Source organism: Cryptotermes secundus, unplaced genomic scaffold (assembly GCF_002891405.2).
Source record: "Cryptotermes secundus unplaced genomic scaffold, Csec_1.0 scaffold909, whole genome shotgun sequence".
In the NCBI taxonomy this organism is placed as follows: domain Eukaryota; kingdom Metazoa; phylum Arthropoda; class Insecta; order Blattodea; family Kalotermitidae; genus Cryptotermes; species Cryptotermes secundus.
This window is the reverse complement of record NW_019722439.1, coordinates 468,199-491,283: the sequence shown is the minus strand read 5'-3', so window position 1 is coordinate 491,283 and position 23,085 is coordinate 468,199. Positions and strand designations below refer to the sequence as shown.

Genomic DNA, 23,085 nt, shown 5'->3' with positions numbered 1-23,085 from the left:
GTTGGCATAGAGGCTGGTTGATTGCGTGGACAGACCGAACGTCGGCGGAGGGCTAGGCGGGAGATGCGTTGGACTCTTCCGCCTGTACAGATCGGCGACTTGCGGCAGGTTGTGAGATGATCTCACTTTAGCATTGCGTATTTCTCCACGCTGCGACCGATCGTCCCCTTCGATTGCATGGAATTCCTGCTTCATATTCGTCAGGCCCACGACCCACATGTCGGATTTCTTACTCATGTACTTATTACTTCCCTCACATCTTTCAGGCAAATACCAGGCATGTCAGGACAAGACAATTTCCTTCCACTATCTATCTATGGCTCTAGAGACGGTAGGACTCCTTGCACAGGGGATAAGCCCGTCGCTAGACCGCTATCTACACACAGGGCAGCACAAACACAGAATAAACACACACAGACATCCATGCCTTGAATGGGATTCGACCCCACGATCCCAGTGTTCGAGCGTGAGAAGACAATTTATGCTTTAGGGCGGCCGCACACCAACTGCGTCAAGACAAGCATCAAGACATGAGACAAAAGACGCAGTCTTGCTTCATTCGTGATTCGTCAGCATGAAGCTAACGTCAGCATCATGACTCAGGTGTGCGGCGGTTTTCATAATCACGTTCGTTTCAACTGTGCTTTCTTTTGCGTCATGTCGCAGACATCGTGTCTTGACGCATGCCGGTGTGGGCCCTACCTTAGACCGCGCCGCCGTTATGATCTTGCATTTTCTTTCATATCCTTTCTAATCGCCGCGTAAATAACAAAAATTTCTTCGATAGTAAATTAAGATGTTAGGTTTGGTTTTTGAAATATATATATATATATATATATATATATATATTATTCTAATTTGCTGTTGCTTTTTGCTAATTTATTGATTTGTACAGTAATATCACACTTAACGTAAATCCTTCAGTTATAAAGAGGAACACGTGTATTGGCTTATGTCAAACTCTCATATTCACAAACCGGTTTCTACGTGAGCCTTGGGCTCATGGGGGGGAGGAGGGTGGTTCTACGCAGCTGTATTACAAGTCGACTGAAGAAGAGCCCAGAAGATAAATTCCTGGCATTTCTTCTCATTACACTCGTAACCTCTGTTTTCTTTGCATGTAGCAGTGTGAATTGGGTCTCCTTAACGAGCGACCCATCCCGCTGTGACAAGAACATAAACCAAACACAGTTTGGTCATTGGTCACTTGTAAAGAGAAATCGTTTTCTGTTTGCATTATAATAACTGGACGCAGACGTGGGACAGAACAGCAAACAAACTCAGACTAAAAACGTTTTCGTGTTATGACCATCACTGCAAACGTAGCAAGTAGAAAACTGAATTTCCAATACAAACTCAACACAAAATGGATGTGAGGCTCTCACAGCGGTGGTTATGAATATGATATAATGCCGTGTAGTAAGGTAACGGACGTTTCGAAGGAACGTGTCACACTAATTTTCAGGGTCGAGGAACAAGCCAAATATTTTTTTTATTGCTAGTTGGGTGGGACTAAGTCCCTTGTACTGCGGCCACTTCTGGCCTATTGTACCAGCCCCAGATGATAGGTGAGGGTGATTGTGGAGCAACTGGTGGAATGAAGATTGGCAGGGGAAACCGAAATACTCGGAGAAAACCTGCCCCAGCGCCACTTTATCCACCACAAATCCCACTTGACCAGACCCCGGGATTTAACCCGGGCCACCGCGGTGGGAAGCCAGGGACTAACCGCTTGAGCTAAGGCGCGGCCCTGCCAGGTCCATTAGTAGTAGTAATTACTTTCATAACTTGTAACGATTACTTCTTATCCTCAACAGAGTTGTCTTGGTTCCATAATGACCGTTACATAATCCTCACCATATCTGTATACATACAAATCATCATCATCATCATCTATTTAAGGTGTATCATGCATAATATGGGCAGTGCAGTTCACCATTCATTGTGTTCTCCTAGAGGTGTTTAAAAGTGTTTCTTAGATTGAAAGTACACTCAGGAATCCGTTTTGCATTTCCCGCTCAAGTGAAAGGAGCATGACGAAAATTAACGCTTTTAATACTCAGTTTATCACAGTAATATTACAGAATTCAATTCTCATTCCGCAGAAAGCCTATTGCGTCTCGAATAGTCGGAGATGTGACACCGTGTAGTCCCATATAATTTCATCCTGCCGGACTACACGGCGTCACATCTGAAAATATAATACCCGTCAGCGTCATGAGGAATTTACATCCAACACACTCCGTCTTAATAAGATTAACCGGTGAATGTCATTTCAGGAAATAAAAGCTATGCATTGTGGGAAACACAAGAAACCAATTTTACATTCTGCTAGCAAAATTCCTAGCACCTTAATCGTATAACCAGCGGTAAATTTAGTAACCACTTTGTTCTCAGTGGTTAGTTCGTGTGAGAATAAGATTCGATATAGCCCACATCGGATATATCTACTCATATCAGTTATTGCAATAAAATAATTTATATATGGACATTGTAGAAAACAATTCGTGATTGTTGAGTTAATTGATTAGGTATGGAGGTTGTGCCATTGTTACGCCCGTCGGGGCGATGTAGTATGGAAGGTACAAATGTAACCTAACCACCAAAAAGGGAGGGAACAGAATAAATGGATAAAAAACTAAAAACAAACACCGTGGCCTGTAGTCCGCAAGCAAACTATACCGACCGAGCGACCGCCGTGTGTCGGCGAAGTTAGTGCCAACTTTAGCGGATAGAGGGTATCGCATGGTCAGCGCAACGAATCCCCACTGCCGTTAAACTCGGTTTTCTAGACCGGAGCCGCTATTTCCTTGAAATAGCTCCTCAACTATCCTCACGAGGCTGAGTGGACCCCGTCCCTGATCCAGTATTTCTCAGAAAAGATCTGGTAGCACCGGGAATCGAACCCGGGGCCTCTGGATCTGTAGCCAGGAACTCTGACCACTAGACCACAGAGGCGGTCTGAATAAAAGATAGAAAAAGAAGATAAGAGAGAAATGAGTCCCCGTTAAATTTCAATGTAGCTGTTCCCCAGTTTTGCAAGCCTGACTGATCATAGTAGTTGTTTCGCAGTTTTTGAAAGGAATACGTGCCCATTATTTCTAAAACTGTAGGATTCTGTAATTATTTAGTAATCTGCCCACAGTTCTTACTTTCTGCCCGTTCATTCTTTTAATGAGAGTGAAACTGTTCGCACTGCCTGACTTAGTGTTAATATTAAAATTACCAGCTCATGGAAGATGTGTGTAATATAACACATATGTGGCAATGGGAACATTTATATTCTGAATGCTGAACGAGAAAGGTCACCCTGATTTTTCACACCAAAATTAGAGGATAATATTAAAAAACTCATATACCGTAGAGAAATAGATTGAGAAAGTAAGCATTTGACGTATTAGTGAATATCCGGGCTCCGTAAGACGCGAGGACTTTATTGAGTAGCTGAGCAACTGTTAGTTTCTCAATAAGGACACTTCTTCGTGAAGTTTTTTACTGAAGTAATTACTCCCTTAGCTCTTAATATATCGTCTTTTATGGAAATAGTAACCAATTGTACCTGTCTCTTTAATTATCGTGTAATATTCAAAGATATCATCAACTGGCCACGCCCTCTGTGTCTGCCTAACCCCAGTCGATATTTTGCGCTGTTTTTACTCAAAGAAATCAATGAACAATAGTGAAGCTGCCCCGAAATATTTATTGAGAATATTTTGTTTTACGTCTCCGTGCCAAGTTTGGTAAGAAATTTAGTCTATGTAGATTTGAGGTTTTCAAGGCGGTGACTATGAAGAAAGCAGTCTTCTGGGATGTGGCGCCGTGTAGATATTGTGTTAACCGACGTTTCGAAGGAACGTATCGCCTCAATCTTCATGGTAGAAGAAAAGAAAAATAAGAAATCCGCGAGCGAACCAGCGTGAGCAGGTACAGACAGGCTAACTTCTCACGCTGGTTCGCTCGTGGATATCTTACTTTTTCCTTTGTTCTACTCCGAAACGTCGGTTAAACCAATATCTACACGGCGCCACATCCCAGAAGACTGCTTTCTTCAACTTTAGTTTAAATTTGTCCAAGTTGTTTTCTGTCTAGTGTCCGACTTTCATATTTGATTAAGCTAATGGTTTCTGTTTCCTAAGAGAATCTTGTAATAGTCTTAAATGATAAACGACCGATTTATTAAATGAATGTTGTAGTTTCTGGTTGTTAATTATGGGTCTTGTTACCTTTGTCTAACACCGCATTCAACCCGTTTTTTTTCTGAAAAGTAGCTCTTTAATTTCCGGGAAATTCTCTTCAATGTAGGCAAAACGATATATCTGTCTCATTACAGCATCTAAATGCAGAAACAGTGGAATGCGCATGTGCTGTAGACAGGACGTCACAATTTTAGCACAAAAAATGCTGGAAAGAATTATACATCTGCTTCTTGCTTGGCTTCAAACCGAGATAAAATTACTGTCGCTAGAAACTCGGAAGTATTTACAATGTTAACTAACAACTAGTATTATAGTGCTAAGGTACAAAATTCCTAACACGAAATTCCATAATTCATTTCCACCATGTACTGTCATGGAAACAATCGCTGTTTTTCCTCCAAGAAGCAAACGAAAGTCACAAATAAACTGAGGGCACGAAATGTCGTGTTATTTAATGTCAGAGCAAGCGTACACACTGGCACCGCTGTTTTATAGGGAACTAAAGAGCTTGATTGTTATCGTGGAAGCACATGTTCTGTGTCTGGTTAGTTGGCCGGCCAAGTTATTTCCCAAATTCCATTTATAACAGTTCCCAATGGATGTAGATGCTTATTACTTTTGTACTTTCGAATTCACCAGTGTTTTCTCATTTGACTACAAGCAGCATCTCATATACTTTTACAGCTAAGCAAAATGGAGAGGTAAAAATAAAATATAGGAGCATGATGAAAGGTCAGAGGTAAGGAGAATAGATTCATCCTGAATATTCAGCAGTAACGGAGATTTTGAACTCTGAGATGAAGTTCAAACCCAGGTCCCCTGAATGGACATAAAAGTTTAGCATAAACTCTCGGCTCAAATTTAATTTGTACATCTGATATCCAGATTGACCGCCTCTGTGGTCTAGTGGTCAGAGTTCCTGGCTACAGATCCAGAGGTCCGGGTTCGATTCCCGGCGCTACCAGATTTTTTTCTGAGAAGTAGTGGGTCTGGAACGGGGTCCGCTCAGCCTCGTTAGGATGATTGAAGAGCTATTTCTAGGAAATAGAAGCTCCGGTCTAGAAAACCGAGATTAACGGCCGTGGGGATTCGTTGCTCTGACCACGCAACACCCTCTATCCGCTGAAGTTGGTACTAACTTCGCCTACAAGCGGCTGTCGCTCGGTCGGTATAATTCGCTTGCGGACTGAAACCACGGAATTTGTTTGTTTTTTGTTTTCTATTGCAATTATACTCTTTCAGCTATAACTTGTAACTCAAATATTTCCGGATATTTTTTCTTGTTTCTTTATGTGGAACTCGTGCTCGAAAATTTGTCCTCATGCTCTTATTACAGCCTGTATATCTGGAATGACAGGAAAGGAGTTTTTTTTTTCAGAATATGTAGAACTATAACAATTTCGCTCGAGAGTGTGCAGACAACGCCGTGGCAGTGTGTGAAGTAAGTAATCTTGTCGTATACTTCAAGATATAATTGGGGTGTGTCTGAGAGGTGAAAGGGGGAGTAGTTCTCAGGAGGCGCGCTTGTAAACAAAGCAGAGAGATGTCAAGCTGCTCGTGTCGTTTCATTTCCAAGCTTTGTAAATCTGTCACGGTTTGTGATTCTGGCCAGAGAAAAATGCCTAATTATAGCTCATATTTTGTGGATGTTGTAGAATCACCAAACATTTTTTATTCTTTATCTCCTGTCTCTCTCTTCATATCTCTTTCCTTGTCATTTGTTCGTGGTTATGTAACCGTTCATGTATGTGTGAGGTTTTATTATGCGTGTGACGAATTACCAGGCCTGTGCTGGCTGCGAGTACAGCTTTTTGTTCCTGGGCCCTATTGTTTTAGTCAGATTAGGTCGAAAGTACAGTCATAGCCAAACTGTAGCTCTACACATGGGCGCCGTAAAAAAGAAGGCTTTGTAATCTCCATATTTACTGGAGTGATAAAAAATTAATAATGTTGATTTTGGGATATTCAAGGTGAACATAATTTATATTTTTTAATCTTTCTCGAAATTCAACTAAAAAATTGCGAAGAAATGAAATGGCAGTGCATGCAAGCTTTGAGTTGTTACGGCGTTAAACATGAAGATTTCGCATGAGTCTCCTACCACAATCTTCAGGGTAGAAGATAGAGTCATGCAGTCAAATTAACTAGTGGAGCACACTCCTTGAGACGCTAACAAGCCCTCAGCTTGTCAGAAAACCAATATTTGATGGAACCAAAATGTTTGATTTTTAATGCTAGTGGGGTCGGACTAAGTCCCTTGTACCGCGACCACTTCTGGCCTATTGTACCAGCCCCAGATGATAGGTGAGGGTGATTGTGGAGCAATTGGTGGAATGAAGATTGGCAGGGGAAACCGAAGTACTCGGAGAAAACCTGCCCCAGCGTCACTTTGTCCACCACAAATCCCACTTGACCAGACCCGTGATCGAACCTGAGCCGCCACGGTAGGAAGGGTAGGCCCGTAGGGTCCATAGGGTTGTGAAACGTTGAGGATCCCATATTATCTAGATAATCGGTTCCATCTTCAGGGTAGAAGGAAAAAAGAAATACCGTATTTACGCATGTATAGGCCGCACATTTTTTGCCAAAAATTCAAGAGGAAAACTGGGGTGCGGCTTATATTCGAAATATTCGAAATCACACTTCATTTAAAAAAAAATTATATTCATAATTAGTAATACAGGGTGTAATACTCCTGAAATAATATTCCAAGAAAATTATTTTTTCTATAATTTCTGTCTGAAAATTGTGCTGCGGCCTATACACGTACGCGGCCTATACATGCGTAAATACGGTAATCTGCAAGCGAGGAACCACCGTAAGCAGATGGCCGCAGTCTTAGTCTGCAATATCTGCACGGCGTCACATACCAGAAGACGGCATTCTTCCTAGTGACGCGCGTGAAAACCTCAAGTCTTCTGTTCTTGTTCCTACCATAATAATTTGTGCTGAAGGAAATTACGGGTAAATAACTTCAAGACAGAGGGAACTAAATCTTACAATAATTGTTCTAAATGCCATTAACATTCATTCCCTTAAATGTTAATATTTGCAGGATTACGTTTCAAGGTTTCCACGTTGTCTGGTGCCCCCAACAGCTTCTTCTGGAATAGGAAACCCAACAGGCCTGTTAAATAAATATCTCCTTTTTGACAATCAACAAAATTTTATCGCGTGTGAAACGCCTTTCAATGAAGAACTAGCTAGCTTGAATTTCTAAAGCCCCCGTTCCCCATATCAATCGTAGGCCATCAATATGATAATACTGCCATGTTTACATTCCCTCTCCATGCGTCACACAAGTTACAACAATTGAATCATGCGATATTTGGGCCCTATAAAGGATACTAGAATTCTTGCCTCAATGGCTGGATAATCTGAAACCGAGGAAAAGTTCAACCATTTATAAAGTCACAGACATTTGAGTAAGATCTTTTGGTAAAGCAGGATTTAATGTGACAGACATTCATCCCCTAAATGTAAGTGTTTTAAATGAAGATGAATTTCTATCCTCCTGTGTTCCTGACAAGTCCTACAATCAGGTGACAAAATGAGACAATACATCTTCAATCTATTTGACCCGCAAGGAGAGCACAGTTATCACCAGTGAAGAATAAATATCAACTGCAATAATAAACATAAAATAATAAGGCATAAATAATAGGACGCTACATAAAGCGGGAGAAAAAGCAGATAAAGGAAGAAAGCATGGAAGAAGCAAATCATGACAGATATTTCAGAGAAATTGAAAATTGAATGCCTTAGACCTAGAAAAATGGAGTGAAATATTCAAGGAAAATACTTGCGAAAAAAATGTTAATAAAATGAACACTGTTGACAGCCTAAAGATATTCCATAGTGCAGAACTCAGTGATGGTGGTTGCGTAACTCTTTTTCAAAAAAATGCCTAATATTATTGCAGAAAATATGTAGAAAGTTTTGCAGTTTGCGATACGGTGCAAAGAGATTTTGTTTTAGTACGGATGCCAGGGAACTGAAGAGCTTTTAAGTCTTCTTTCTTTATTTCGAAAAAAAATTGAAGTAGGCTTATGCGATCCCCATGCTGTCTGTCTGTTCCTCCCTGTCATCTTTTAAATGGCTGAATCCATGTATGAGACTTATATATATAATGGCACCTGAGCCCGTCTCAATGCCGTGCTTCATAAAACCCATCCCCCATCAAAGTCAAAGTCACATTGCGACTGACGGTTAGTCAGTCAGTCAGTAAGTGTTGGTGTCAAGCCACATCTGGGGCTCATGACCAGGTATTAATTATTATCGTTTGACAGTTACGGTCTTGTTTTGTAGGCCGTCCTCTTTGACGAGAGGACGGGTCTGTCTTTTCTATATGCTACTCGCCCTTGCCAGCGCAGTCTTTCTCGGGTTTTAGTCCCTTGGGACTCGCGACCATATTTTACTGTCTCAGATTTGAGACTTCCCTTTTTGTCGCCTACTATGACTCGCAGGGGCACAGTGGAGGTATTCGACCCCACCTCCACACGGGGGACCCCCTCAAATCAATCTCTCTGTTTATATGTATATCCCACTACCGTTGCTAGGCAACGGCTCAGTAAAAACGTTACCTTTGCAACGAATACACACGCAACAGTAGAATAATTGTTGGGCATGCCATTCTCTTTGCATTGCGTGTTGCATCGAGGAAAGTAGGAGATTAATTCTTCCCAGCTCTTGTTCGGCATTACGTAGTTGAACCAGTTAATCGTTTTTCTGAATACGGATATGGAATCATATAATATAAATCTGATTGTAAACATTAGTAATTCCATCTTAGCAAGGAAAAATATTATTTCAGCATTTCCATTCGTGCCAGTAATGACGGTCGCAAGACAGTCCAAGGATCACAGTTGTGGCTTGCAGCGGATTTGAGTGCGTTTTGGGTAATACAGATTACAGATATCTGTTTCCTATGACGTCTGTGCCACAGTTCTGATATCTGGGAACGACTATAGCAAATCGAAACCTGATTCAGGAGGAAATTAAGAGGAGACTGAACTCGGGTAATGCTTGCTACCATTCAGTCCAGAACCTTTTGTCTTCTCGTCTGCTGTCCAAAAACATAAAAATTAGAATATACAAAACTATAATTTTGCCTGTGGTTCTGTATGGGTGTGAAACTTGGTCTCTGACATTAAGGGAGGAGCATAGACTGAGGGTGTTTGAGAACAGGGTGTTGAGGAGAATATTTGGACCGAAGAGGGATGAAGTAACAGGAGGTTGGAGAAAACTGCATAATGAGGAGCTTCATAACTTGTACTCTTCTCCAAGTATAATTAGAATGAACAAGTCGAGGAGCATGAAATGTGCAGGTCATGTAGCACGAATGGGGGAGACGAGGAATGCGTATAGGATATTAGTGGGAAAGCCAGAAGGAAAGAGACTACAGGGAAGACCAAGGCGTAGGTGGGTGGACAATATTAGAATGAATCTTGGAGAGATAGGATGGGATGGTATGGATTGGATAGATCTGGCTGAGGGTAGGGACCAGTGGAGGGCTCTTGTAAACACGGTAATGAACCTTCGGGTTCCATAAAATGCTGGGAAATTCTTGAGTAGTTGCAGATTTTCCTTCTCCTCAAGAAGGGCTCAGCTCCGTAAGTAAGTAAGTAAGCTTTCTTACTTAACTCTATGGATCGGAATAGTCACTCAGACACTCAAGAAAATACCGACATTTTATGGAAAGTGCAGATTTACTAATGCATTCAAGGATCCTTCCATTTCTTCCCATTCTAGTCCAAATTAACCCAGTTCCCATGCTTCCACTCTGTATCCTTAGTATACATTTCAATATCATCTTGCATATAGGCTTAACTTTTTCACTTAGGTTTTCTTCCATTCACATTTGTCGCTACAATTTTGTATGCATTTATCATTCCTCAATATTGTTACTCAAACGCAATATATTGTAAATCCTTTCGAATCCTTGTATTTAAAATTTGGCGTTTTCCTTCATATCCAACCACTTTTGTCAGCAATTTTACCTTGCAGTTTCTGTTCACTGTACACAGTACCAAGGAAAACGTAACTGTCAGTGTATCTACCTTCTACAGCTTACTACACACTTCTCCTTTATTTGCAGGTTACACTTCCTGCTTCAGAGGAAACGTTATGTTGGTGCAAAATCTTCAGACTACCATATATCAGAAGGAAACATCACATGGTTCGTGTAAGTACAGCTTTCCACTGATGCGTTCGGGACGCAGACACGTGTACACTAAGGGTGAACAAAGCTGCTACCTAATGTACCCATACAAACAAAAACAAACTCCGTGGCTTGTAGTCCGCAAGCGAACTATACCGACCGAGCGATCGCCGCTTGTCGACGAAGTTAGTGCCAACTTTAGCGGATAGAGGGTGTCGCGTGATCAACGCAACGGATCACCACGGCCGTTAATCTCGGTTTTCTAGACCGGAGTCGATACTTTTCCATTCAAGTAGCTGCTCAGTTATCCTCACGAGGCTGAGTGGACACCGTTCCAGACCCACTACTTCTCAGGAAATCTGGTAGCGCCAAGAATCGAACGCTGGACTTCTGGATCTTTAGGCAGGAACTCTGACCACTAGACCACAGAGGCGGTCGGAAATGTTCCCATAGCGTAACAAGTTCGGTGGTTTATCTCGGAAATCATGAGACGTATGGAAACAATTTTTGGAACGTATGCCTCGTTTTTTTCTATCTTTTGTTCGTAACATTTTTCCCTACGATATGTATTCAGTGAGTTAGAAGAGTTAGACTGCGTAAGAGCGAAACCACATGTAAGTCTTCATATGAAGTGTTCCTTATGTTCTTCTGCTTTACCCGAATCTGGAAGTTGTCACATTTTCGTGAAATGAAGAGAAAATCCATTATTCGAATGTGGAATTACATGCCAGCAGACGGAAAGACATACACTGGGAAATTAACACGTGCATTTTTTAACTTTTTGTTGTGGACGTGCCCAAAAGTGAGGTACACGTTTTCTGTCTCGAAATTAGTCCGCAGTCTGTTATTCAACGCTTCACCCTCTGCGCTAGAACCCACACGTCAGGCGGGCTGGCACAATCACACCGCATGTTATGTGGCTCCCCCGAAACCTCTGTTGCACCGAAATCAGACACAATTGAACAAAATTAATAATGCTTAAAAACACAATTTTGTATTTCAGTAGTTTCCATCCTTTTGACTTCAATTTAATCATTCGAATGTGTCTGCATTACTTACTTACTAATGGAGCTGAGCCTTTCTTGAGGAGCCGCCAATTCTGCAGCTACTCAAGAATTTCCCAGCATTTTATGGAACCCGCAGGTTCATTACCGTGTTCACAAGAGCCCTCCACTGGTCCCTATCCTGAGCCAGATCTATCCAATCCATACCATCCCATCCTATCTCTCTAAGATCCGTTTAAATATTGTTCACCAACCTGCGCCTTGGTCTTCCCAGTGGTCTCTTTCCTGCTGGCTTTCCCACCAATATCCTGTATGCATTCCTCGTCTCCCCTATTCGTGCTACATGCCCTGCCCGCCTCATCCTCATGTATTTGCATAGCAGCAACAAATGTTTAGACCTTTGAGGTTTAGTTTCTGTTCAACGTACTTCAGAAACATGGCGTCACGCGGAGGGATATTTAGTGAATAATGTCTGTATTAACGAGGATGTTGAAGGAAGCCGTCGAGGCTATTTGAGATACTATCCCGCAATTATTCTGGATAGAGACGAGATAATCACTTCAGGATAGCCAAACTCCGGTCTCTCCGTCACGTCACATATAAAATGGAGGCACACCACCCACTCCGTCAGCATGGCGACCAAGATGACAACGTACCTCCAAACGCAGCGCAGACCGTCATCAATTCGTGGAAAGAGCTGCTTCCCGCCTGACTGCGGTGATGCAGGGCCAAGCAGATAGTGGCATGTGCAAGTTCAAGTGGATCTATACATCCACTCCCCCATACGCCTTCGTGGCCTAGTGCTTAAGTGGTTAAGCACAGGGACAACTTTACCTTACCACCCACTCTACCCAGACGAAAGGTTTAAATCGTCAGTAGAAATAAACATTTCAGAACTCCAACAAGTTTTACACTGCAGACGTGTTGCGTATCCCTGTCATGACAGGCTAAAAGTTGCAGCTCACAGTTATGGAAATATCTCGAACCAAACTACTATAGTTTAGGGCTTGAATCTCACGACACTCTGAAGTGGGTAATTTCTGCTTCTCTGAAGAAAATTGGGCCTTTACATAGTTACTGAACTTCTCACAGCATTTCAATGATTATTATTATTGTTGTTGTTGTTGTTTTTGTTTTCCCTCCAGCGCTTGCCTGTAATTTGTCTTTGACTTTATGTTGTGTTTGTCCATAATGTGATCACCTGTATCTACACTGTGCTCTGTCTGTAATTGGCCTTGCGGCTGTTGGCTCAGCACATAAATTATAAAGACTTGAATTGAATATAGTTCTAAAGCCGTTTATTGGACCTTGGCCGCTTTCTTAGTTTCTTGATCCTATACACAGTCGGTAGGCCTCCTCGGACGGGGGATCAGCCTCTCCCAAGGCCGTAACCTACTCACAGGACAACACAAATAGAGAATAAACGCACAAAATACAGACATCAATGCCTTGAGTGGGATTCGAAGTCACGATCCCAGCTTTAGAGCAAGTGAAGGCAGTTCAGGCCTTAGACGGCGCGGCAACTGTGATCAGCATAGCTTTTCAATATTTCCTCTTACTGGCGCAGCCATGAAGTGAACTGTGTGTTACTGGTCGATCCGACTTGTTGGCAACAGTGTCCGACTCATTGAAAGGCGCGCATAACATCGTGCACAATAACAATATCGTCGCATGTCCGACGTTTCGTAACTAATAATAACGGGTTTCCCCTGCCAATCTTCATTCCACCAAATTCTCCATAATCATAATCACTCGGGGCAGGTACATTAGACCAGTCAGTGGCCGCCGTGCCGAGTGGACCCAACAGGACTCCACCCCCCATTAAGCGAATTAAAAAAAATAGTTATCGGCCTGTTTTAGTAAACACAGATTTTGTAGCCTTGAATGAGATATAAGTACGATTACTAATGGTAACGAGGGATTTGAAAGGAGGTGCTAATAGTATATTTGCAGGTACAGCCCCAAATTGATATAAAGTGACTAGGAAAACCACGATGAACATTTTTTCCCCCCCTTGGCACTACAGTCCCAGTGGGCCTAGGCCTACCTCCATGAACTTCTCCGTTCACTTCGGTTTTTCTTGATCTTACACATTCGGTAGGACTCTTTGGGCGGGTGATCAGCTCGTCGCAAGGCCTCTACCTGTACACAAACACAGGAAAACGAACACAAACATCCATGCTCTGAGTGGGGTTCGAACCCACGATCGCGGCTTCCGAGCGAGCGAAGACAGTGCACGCCTTAGACCGCTCGGCTACCGTGACCGGAAGTGTATAAGAATAATATATAAGAATTCAGTTCGTACCTCACAGGAAACAGATCCGAACCCACGGTCCCGGTTTCCAAGCGAGCGAAGACAGTGCACGCCTTAGACCGCTCGGCTACCGTGACCGGCACGATGAACATTAGGCGAGCTATTAATTCGAAGCTGGTACCTTCAAAATAGAAGTCTTTATCTACTTTCACGGTCCAGTATTCACGGTCTTTATTCAGAAATATTATTATGACAGTAAAATGAATGAGGTTAGGATATACTCGGCATGTAGCACGCAAGAGGACTGTAAGAAATGTATACAGAATTTGGAGAAAATAACTAAATTGAAGAGACGTTTTGGAAGGCTGAATTGTACATTTTAAGGTAACGTTAAAATGCATGTTACCGTAATTATGGTGAAGGGGTGTGGACTGAAGTGACATCTGGCTCAGTATAGTGGGTCTATGTGGGCTCCAGTCAACATGGTCATGAACTTTCGTGTCCCTAATATACCTGGAGTTTTTTTTACGGGCTAAGTGACCATGGGCTTCTCTAGAAGGGTCTGCTGAATGGGGTCACTCTCTTACTGACCGTTCAAATGCAAAATGTTCTGATAGGAGAGGGTTATATTCTTCGTTCGTACTATGCAGCTTTGAATGTTCCTTAGTTTATGACCCTTAAACTTCGCATGTACAATACAAGTAATTTCCAGAAATGGATTCACATATTTTAAAATGCACTCAAATCTGAAGTAGTAGGTTATAGTGCAATTCCAAGCGGTAGCATTTTTGCTTTCCCCAGTATGATAGAAGGTCGCGGGTTCAAGTCCCGATGAGGTCATTGGAATTTTTTCAATTGACTTAATCCTTCCAGCCGCACTGTGGCCCTGGGGTCGACTCAGCCTCTAACAGATATGAGTAATAGGAAACTTCTTGGGGATAAAGGGTGGCCGGTGCGTAAGGCCGACAACCTTACCGCCATCTTTGAGCCGATTGTCTAGAAAATGTGGGAACCTCAACATCTCACAACCCTTTGGGCCTCCACGGCCTGTTAAGGAATAGCTTTACTTTACTTTTCAGTACGATAGAAGAGTTATTGGGGGTTTAATTGAACATTATGCCCCCTGTTCTTGAGCTTTTGCCGAATGATCAATTCCTGCTTTAAATTGCAGTCTTCTGCGATGTGTCATCAAGACGTCTGGCAAGTAAATCCAGACGTTTCGGAGGAAGATTTTGCCTCCATCTTATACCTTGAACATAAATGCAATAAGTTCATCCTAAAGTTTGGTATAGTAAAGTAAAGCTATCCCTGTAACAGGCCGTGGAGGCCCATATGGTTGTGAGATGTTGAAGCTCCCACATTTTCTAGACAGTCGGCTCATAGATGGCGGTAAGGTTGTCAGCCTTACGCGCCGGCCGCCCTTTACCACAAGAATATTCCTGGTACTCATTTCTGTTAGAGGCTGAGTCGACCCCAGGGCCATAGTGCGGCTGGAAGGATTAGGTGAACTGAAAAAAATCCACCTCATCGGTATTCGTTCCCGTGACCTTCCGGCTTGTAGCATAGTGCCTCAACTAACTACGGTACCGCGTGCCCCCCTCCGAAAAGTTGGTAGCTATCTAAAGTATAAAACAAATCATTGTATCCCCGAAAATCGTAATCTTAATATTCATAACCGTGGGTATCCAAAATCTTAATTTGTTATTTCTACATTTATAGTACGGGTTTTCAACGTCCAAGAACTCATAAAGAAAAGGAGCTAAGATGAACACATGTGGTGCGCCATGGGCTTGAAGCTTTATCCTCGAACTGTTACAAGTGACCATCACTGGACTTAAAGCAAAGCAACCTCTGTAGCTACTGAACCAGCTACATGCAGGCCTAGACTTGCTAGCAGTGCGGGAAAAGTTCTGAGGGCCTAGAGTATAGAGTTCGCACCCCCCACCCTCTCACACCCTCGCGCTTATACCCACCACTTCATCTTGCACACGAAGCATAAGCATACCAGAAGTACTAATATCCTTCATGAATAATTTGAGTTACAAAACCTTTTTATTTCTATGTTTTTAATTTTACGAAATTCATAATTATTTTCCACTACAAATGCTATTAATATTGTGAGGTGCATGATGTAATTAGAATAAGACGCGTCAAAAATATAAGAGCGTCAGTATTTACGATTTAATATGGATTTCCTCAAGGCAAAATGAGGCGAAATAGAGCCCCTGGACAGGGCTATCCAGAGAGTCCCACCCTCTCAAGCCGGTAATAACATTGCGCGAAACAAACTCTGCCATCCAGTCATGAACTAGTTACATTAACCAAACTTCGCACACGTCTCTTCTCTCTTAAAGTAATGTTCTCTAATAAGCTTCATTTCTGCCCTTTGAAGCCCGCTGTAAGAGAGTTAACTTAATTGTCTCGTTACAGTACGTACCTCTCCGAGAGCCTGTAAACCGCACCCACGTACACCGTGTGATAGTGTATGAGTGTCAGGGTAGCGAGGCTGAGTTCGAAGTGCACGCCAAAGAGAGGGGGCAGGTGTGTTATCAGTCTCCCATGCCCCCCATCTTCTTCAACTGCAACAACGTCGTCATAGCTTGGGGGATCGGCTCGGAGGTAAGTGTAGCAGGTCTTACACCAGTGAGTGTCATTATGATCTCGTAGTTTATTTAAACAAATATTTCTGGGATATCGCATGATAAATCCCATTGTTTTAATACGAAATGTTGCATTTTATTGTTTACATTTCATAAGTTATTGTAAGTAGTATAAGAGAAGTTAATATCAATACCATTCCATGTACCAAAGGTCTCCCACACATATCAAACAACACCGCTTGAGCCTTGTACACGAGACATGCAACAGCAGACCAGATATAGAAATTAGCAACCCATCAAATGCAAGAAAATTGGGCCGCGCCATAGCTCAAGCGGTTAGTCGCTGGTTTCCCACCGCGGCGGCCTGGGTTCGATCCCGAAGTGGGATTTGTTGTTGACAAAGTAATGCTGAGGCAGGTTTTCTCCGAGTTCTTCGGTTTCTCCTGCCAATCTTCATTCCACCAATTGCTCCACAATCACCCTCATCTATCATCTGGGGCTGGTACAATAGGCCAGAAGTGACCGCAGTACAAGGGACTTAGTCCCACCCCACTAGCAATAAAAAAATATTACTTAAAATGATTAAAATAAGATCTGTGTTCAGACTCCTCGAATTACTGGAGAATGTTTACAAAGCATTTACGGTACTGGTGTAAGTTCTGTTTATTGCAGCAAGAGGCGCTGTAGTGATGTAGAACTGGTTGCCTAGATTCCGGGATGTACCATTCTCTACATTTTCGCAGTAAATCGAGCCAAGGACGACGCCATCTTCCTGTTATGTGCTTCTATCGCTGGTCTACTAAACTATGAGGGGTTTACGTGACGAATAAACGGGTTCCGGATTGGATAATTGAATTTATTGCCGCCTTTACAATTGCAGTTGATTACAACAGCTCATAATTTATGATTCGCTCCATTTCTTACTGGACTACGAACGTCTTCTCTTCCGCGTGACTGACTTGGTTCTGATTTGCGAATCGGTCACTTCTGCAGCTTCCGGTGTCCGCTGGGTAACACTCCACAGCTGAACTTCTGAATTCACTTGCAATAAATCGTTCCTCTGCAAGGCCCTTGTACAGTCTACCGCGTGTCCATGGAAACTGTTTGTTGATTCCGTTGGCATGGAAAATGCGTTCCGTACCAAGTCATTTTCCACGAATCATGATGGTGACCAGTGACGTGCTCAAGTGAACGCGTCAAGAAAAGAGACAAAAGACGCAGTCTTGCCTCATTCATGATTCGTCAGCATGATGACTGAGGTGTGCGGCGGTTTTTCATGATCTCATTCGTTTCCACTGTGCTTCTTTCTTTGCGTCATGTCGCAGACATCGTGTCTTAACTGTTACATGTCTTGACGCATGCCGGTGTTAGGCCTACCTTAACCTTGATTTTCACTACCATGAAAACTTCAAAGGTTACAGGTTTCTGTGGATATTATTGTTTAATTTGGATTTGAAACTGCGGCCAAATAATACCAAAACTAATGCTTTGAATAGTGATTACTTATTATTATTATTATTATTATTATTATTATTATTATTATTATTATTATTATTATTATTGCTCTACATATTTTGTTGGACCTTGGCCGCTTTTTCGGTTTCTTTATGTGTACACAGTTAGTAGGACTCCTTGCATGAGGGATCAGCCCGTCGCAAGACCTCTCCCTACACACAGAACAACACAAACATTGAATAAACGCATACATAGACATCCATGCTTTGAGTGGGATTCGAACCCACGATCCCAGCGTTCGGGCAAGCGAAGAGAGTTCATGCCTTAGACCGCACGGCCACTGTGATGGGCTCTGAACAGTGATGAACAATCCAAAAGGCGCTGGAAACAAGAGACAAAGATAACCAGACCACTAACTACAAAATTTATGTTTATGATTTTAAAGTGACCTTGAACGTATGTGTGTTAGAGTCTCCGTGACAAACGCCCGTGTTATGCAGAAGCTAATGGAAAATGAGAAGAGACTTGAAGAAGATGTAGAAAGAGAGATGTTGGATGAAATACATTCACCTACACAAATGCACTTTTCACGCTAACATGGCAAACTCATGACGTATTGAAACACAATACTGAATCGGTGAGACAGCTTCTAAAATGCCATGACACGGAAAAAAAAGAAAACTTTTAACTTGCTACAGTATTGGAGAGAGCTGTAGTTGTGTTTCCAACGTAAATGCTACGACGGAATGCTATGTATGCTACGTATGCTTCAGTTCCACGGTCTTTTGTGTGTGACTCAATGAAAGAAATGCCTCTACAATTGTTGAAGGATCTAATATAAAGGGAAGGCTATCCTGCAATTCCTCTTAGCCTTTTCACGTGTCCGTAGGATTGGCTTTTCCGTGAAAGTAGGTAGACTCTAATAAAAGCTTGAAAGGAACCTAAATGACATTTTTCTCTAAGATCTGTTTGTTAGTTTGATTATTCGAAATGTCCACAATATTATTTCAGCATTCCACAAATCGCACAGAATTTACTGGGTTCTTGGACTTTTCCCATCGTCTGGTGTTCTAGAGAAAAGAAAACACGAGGTTTCAGACACTTGGTCTGTTTCCGTCCTCAGGTGAAAGGGGAAGACGCCTACTAAGTTGAACCCCTTAGAAAGAACTAATCCTAATCACTGGATAAACCCTGCCAGATTTACACAGCTAATTAATCGCCTGAGACCAGGCTAATTCGGAGGGATATAACAAGAAAATAGACAATAAAAATTGTGATAGAGCATGCACATGCGTGGAATTGGGATAGAAAAGGATGTAGAAATCTGTGCTACGATGGAAAAGTACCTCGGCACCCGATGCTTCCCCCATCTACCAGAGGCACTGGAAACTACTTGGGCGGGAAACTTGCCTAATTTTGCTCAGAGGTCTGCTAGAGACATGAGGATCTTTTACGTGCCGTAAATCTACGACACGGGACCCACGGCTTAAAGTCCCTCCCGGGGGACTTGTTCCCTGAATTTTTCCGCCGGGTTTGAACCCGAGTACCTTGAGTCATGTGGTGGGAACGTTACCCCTAGACTACGGAGACCGCTTTATACACCCCATTGTCAGAACCCTTTGGAATCTATTCCACGAATCGTTTCACAGATAAACCCATAAATTGAACGATATAAACTGGTATCAATAGGGCACTCGCTCCGCTTACAGCAAACGTTAAATATTGGTATATAGAAGAAGAGGGCGCGAGTAGATACTAAGGCTGGGGCCACACGAGCGCTCAAAATGCGTCCGTTGTAACGAACTTCGTGACGTCTGTTGTAACGAACTTCGTGACGTCCGTTGTAGAAATAAAAAAGAGAGGCGAATGCTACTCTTTCTTCTGGCTCCATTGCAGACAAAAAACTACGCACCGCAGTCTGCAACTGTGTGGCGTCCTCATCAAAGTACATTCGTTACAACGGACGTACTATTGTGCGCTCGTGTGGCTCCAGCCTAAAGCAGTGTTTTCTAAATATTGTCACTCGTATTAGTGACTTGTGGAAGGGGTTTGGATTGGCTAACCGATTTATTGGATATTCGTAAGCCGTAACTATAATTATTATACTATTCTCAGATTACTGTAGCTATACTGTACAATAGGCCAGAAGTGGCCGCAGTACAAGGGACTTAGTCCCACCCCACTAGCAATAAAAAAAATAAGAGGAGGTAACAGTGGGTTAAGAGCAATTCATAACCAAGAGCTTTATTATTTTCCTATTCAATAGATTTTATTAATGTGCTGAAATCAAAATGTGTCGTCCAGGAATAACACGCACAATACGTGAGGAGAGTGAATAATTTTAGTCAGAAAACCCGAAAGGTGGAACTAATAGTAAGACCTAGGCATAGATGGAGGGATAATATTAAAATATATCTCAAAGAAGTGGAATTTCAGGTTGCTAACTAGATACGTTTCAGGTAGGGACCAGTGGCTGGCTGTTTTGAGCACAGTAACAAATTTTTGGATTCCATAAAAAGCTGTGTAATTGATCGAGTGTCAGCTCCATGGAGTTAGCTATTGAAACATCGCCTCTGAATTATTTATATACAGAGATATGCACTGGAGTCTGATAATTTCAGACGGGTTTACTGTCCAATAAAATGAACAGTAACTCATCTTGATTCAAGCTGTTAGATTTGCTATAAATTGTGAGTACTAATGGAGCCCTGGCAGACTTATATTTTGGTATGAGACATACGAGACATACAGTCCGTTACGTCACCCTACAAACCACCCTTCGTCCCCTATACAGTCCCCACTCTCACTGGAAAACACAATTGGACACTCTTCAGTATGGATAAGTTTAGGCTTCGTTAGCGTTGGCACCGTAGGATGAATAATGTGAACCTATCGCCCAAAACGATTTAATATTATTTACAATTTCTGTGGTTTTGTGGTTGAACATATGTTGCTGGTGGGCAGAGGTGGAGTGTGGCAGAGGGATGTTGATGTGGGGTGACATGTGCAGTAAAACGATAGGCCTGCCATCTACGTTCAGTGCCACGGCGTGTCTAGTTGCTGTCACGCAATGTCCAGCAGTTAGAGTTGGAGTAAAATCACTGTTATTTATAATACAGTCCGCAGCGACACTTGCGTTCGAAGTACAGCTGTAGAGACTGACGTTTTCCCTGTTATGGCTTCGTAATCGTAGACTGATAAATTCAGTGTTGCCTGACAATATTTACGTATTTTACTATATTGGTGTGAAAAGTGCCTTTAATCTACTTTCCTTGTAACTTTACACAGTTTTTTTGTTGCTAGTGGGGTGGGACTAAGTCCCTTGTACTGCGGCCACTTCTGGCCTATTGTACCAGCCCCAGATGATAGGTGAGGGTGATTGTGGAGCAATTGGTGGAATGAAGATTGGCAGGGGAAACCGAAGTAGTCGGAGAAAACCTGCCCCAGCGCTACTTTGTCCACCACAAATCCCACTTGACCAGACCCGGGATTGAACCCGGGCCTCCGCGGAAGGAAGCCAGAGACTAACTGCTTGAACTATGGCGCGGCCCTTACTTTACACAGTTACTCCCTATTTAAAGCAACTTTACAATTACTCCTCAACTTAAAATAATATTAAAATTAAAATTAAACTGCTATATGCTTCGACCATACTTGATCATCCTCAGGGAAATATTCGTTTTTTGACGTTACTACACTGCATTAGTTCTTAATTTAAAATATTGCAGCGTTATTCCAGTTTCGTGATTCAATCATTAAAATACATTTCCTTGAGAACATCGCTCTTTGTCTTTAATTGCGCTGCCTTCTTCACGCTGAGTCCGCCTTTTCTGTAATGTGTAATACTTTCAAAGTATTATTATTAATATGCGTTATTTGCTATATTCCACTATAGTACTTCGAGCATACAAGAAGAACATTCAATATTAGACACAAAGAAAACATTCAAGCCATCAGAAAAACAACAGCAATTCCGGAAATTGAAACCACATGACATACATACGGAACAATAACAGATACTGTGGTTGTCATACGGACAGAAGGAAGGACAGACATTTAAATACCTTGGAAAAATTATACGTTTATGAAATTAGTATGGACAACTTGCTTATGAACGACATGTACATCGAAACATACAACCCCATATATCAGATATTACAGGAGCTTTGCGACAGATGGCAGCACACACACACACACACACACTAAATATATACAAGCGCAAACAATCACACAGAACACAAATAATAACCGACATACACTCGACTTTAGAAACTGAGTGGGAACATAATTATGGATATGTAAGTATGTAAATAAAGTAACATAAAGACACATAAACATTGAAAAGCCCGAGTAAATCAGTCGGTGTAGGACTGTCTACGGGCTGGGAGACCGAGGGGTCGGAGTTCGAGTCCCGGTAGGGTAACGAATTTTCTCTTCTCCATGTCGTCAAGACCGGCTCTGGGGCCCTCCCAGCCTCATATCCAGTGGGTACCGGTGGCTATTTCGCTGGGTCTAAAGCAACCGGAGCTTGAAGCTGACCACTCTCCTCCAACTAGTGCCGAGGTCAAGAAAAGTGGATCTATACATCCACTCCACCATACTCCTTCATGGTGTAGTATTTAATTAGTTAAGCACAGGGATAACTTAAGCTTTACATAAGCATGGCACATAACATACATTAGCATACATCTTTGCATATTGCACACAAAAATAACAACGAAAATAACATGATTCTAATATTCATAAGGCTACACTAAACAACATAAATAAATTAAAGCAACTACCAAAATTCTAAATTTCTCAATTTTAACACTAACAGAAAGCAGGAATATGCATATTTTACTGTAGCGTCTAAACTCGTTATTAGGTAGCAGCTAAACAGACAACGTAACATCCGCTGCTAGGCAACAGATTTCAAATAAGCAAATATACGCAACCGTTTCTGATAATGTCTTCAGAAGCAAACAAGTTTCCAAGGTAACGATTCCGCGCGCAACAATAGAGGAACTGTTGGAAACGGTGTTTTTTACGCGGTTTATTCAGAGTTGTTATAAGGAAGACAGTTGGACAGTTTTGTGTACGTTAAGCTTCACTAAAGACAGCGAATTTTTTGAGCAGCTGAGCAACAATCCAGTCCTCGAGGAAGACAACATTCCTTTGGATGTACTTAGTTATATAACTAAGTACTAAGGCCATGGAAATGTGCCACGTGGATGGTGAGGCTGATGATACTCATGGTTTACCACTGTCTGCCTACTGCTCTATATCCCTGTAGTTCCTTAAATTAGAATATAATCTTTTATAATTTGGTTGAAATTTAAATTAACTTCGAATCGTTCAAAATTTCTTTTAATTTCCTAAAATAATTACTATATTATATAATGAATTTTAACAAAATGATATTTCTACTAAAATT

At 42.0% G+C, this 23,085-nt stretch overlaps 1 protein-coding gene across 2 annotated transcripts in view; it reads left to right on the top strand.

The window, feature by feature from the left end:
- Positions 1-23,085, top strand: part of LOC111861505 (MOXD1 homolog 2) — a 272,739-nt gene that overhangs the window by 217,665 nt on the left and 31,989 nt on the right. For both annotated transcript variants that reach the window (XM_033750350.1, XM_023846149.2), the window contains 2 exons: positions 10,294-10,380; positions 16,045-16,233. In XM_033750350.1, the coding sequence (XP_033606241.1) occupies positions 10,294-10,380; positions 16,045-16,233 (276 nt within the window). The remainder of the gene's footprint in view (positions 1-10,293; positions 10,381-16,044; positions 16,234-23,085) is intronic.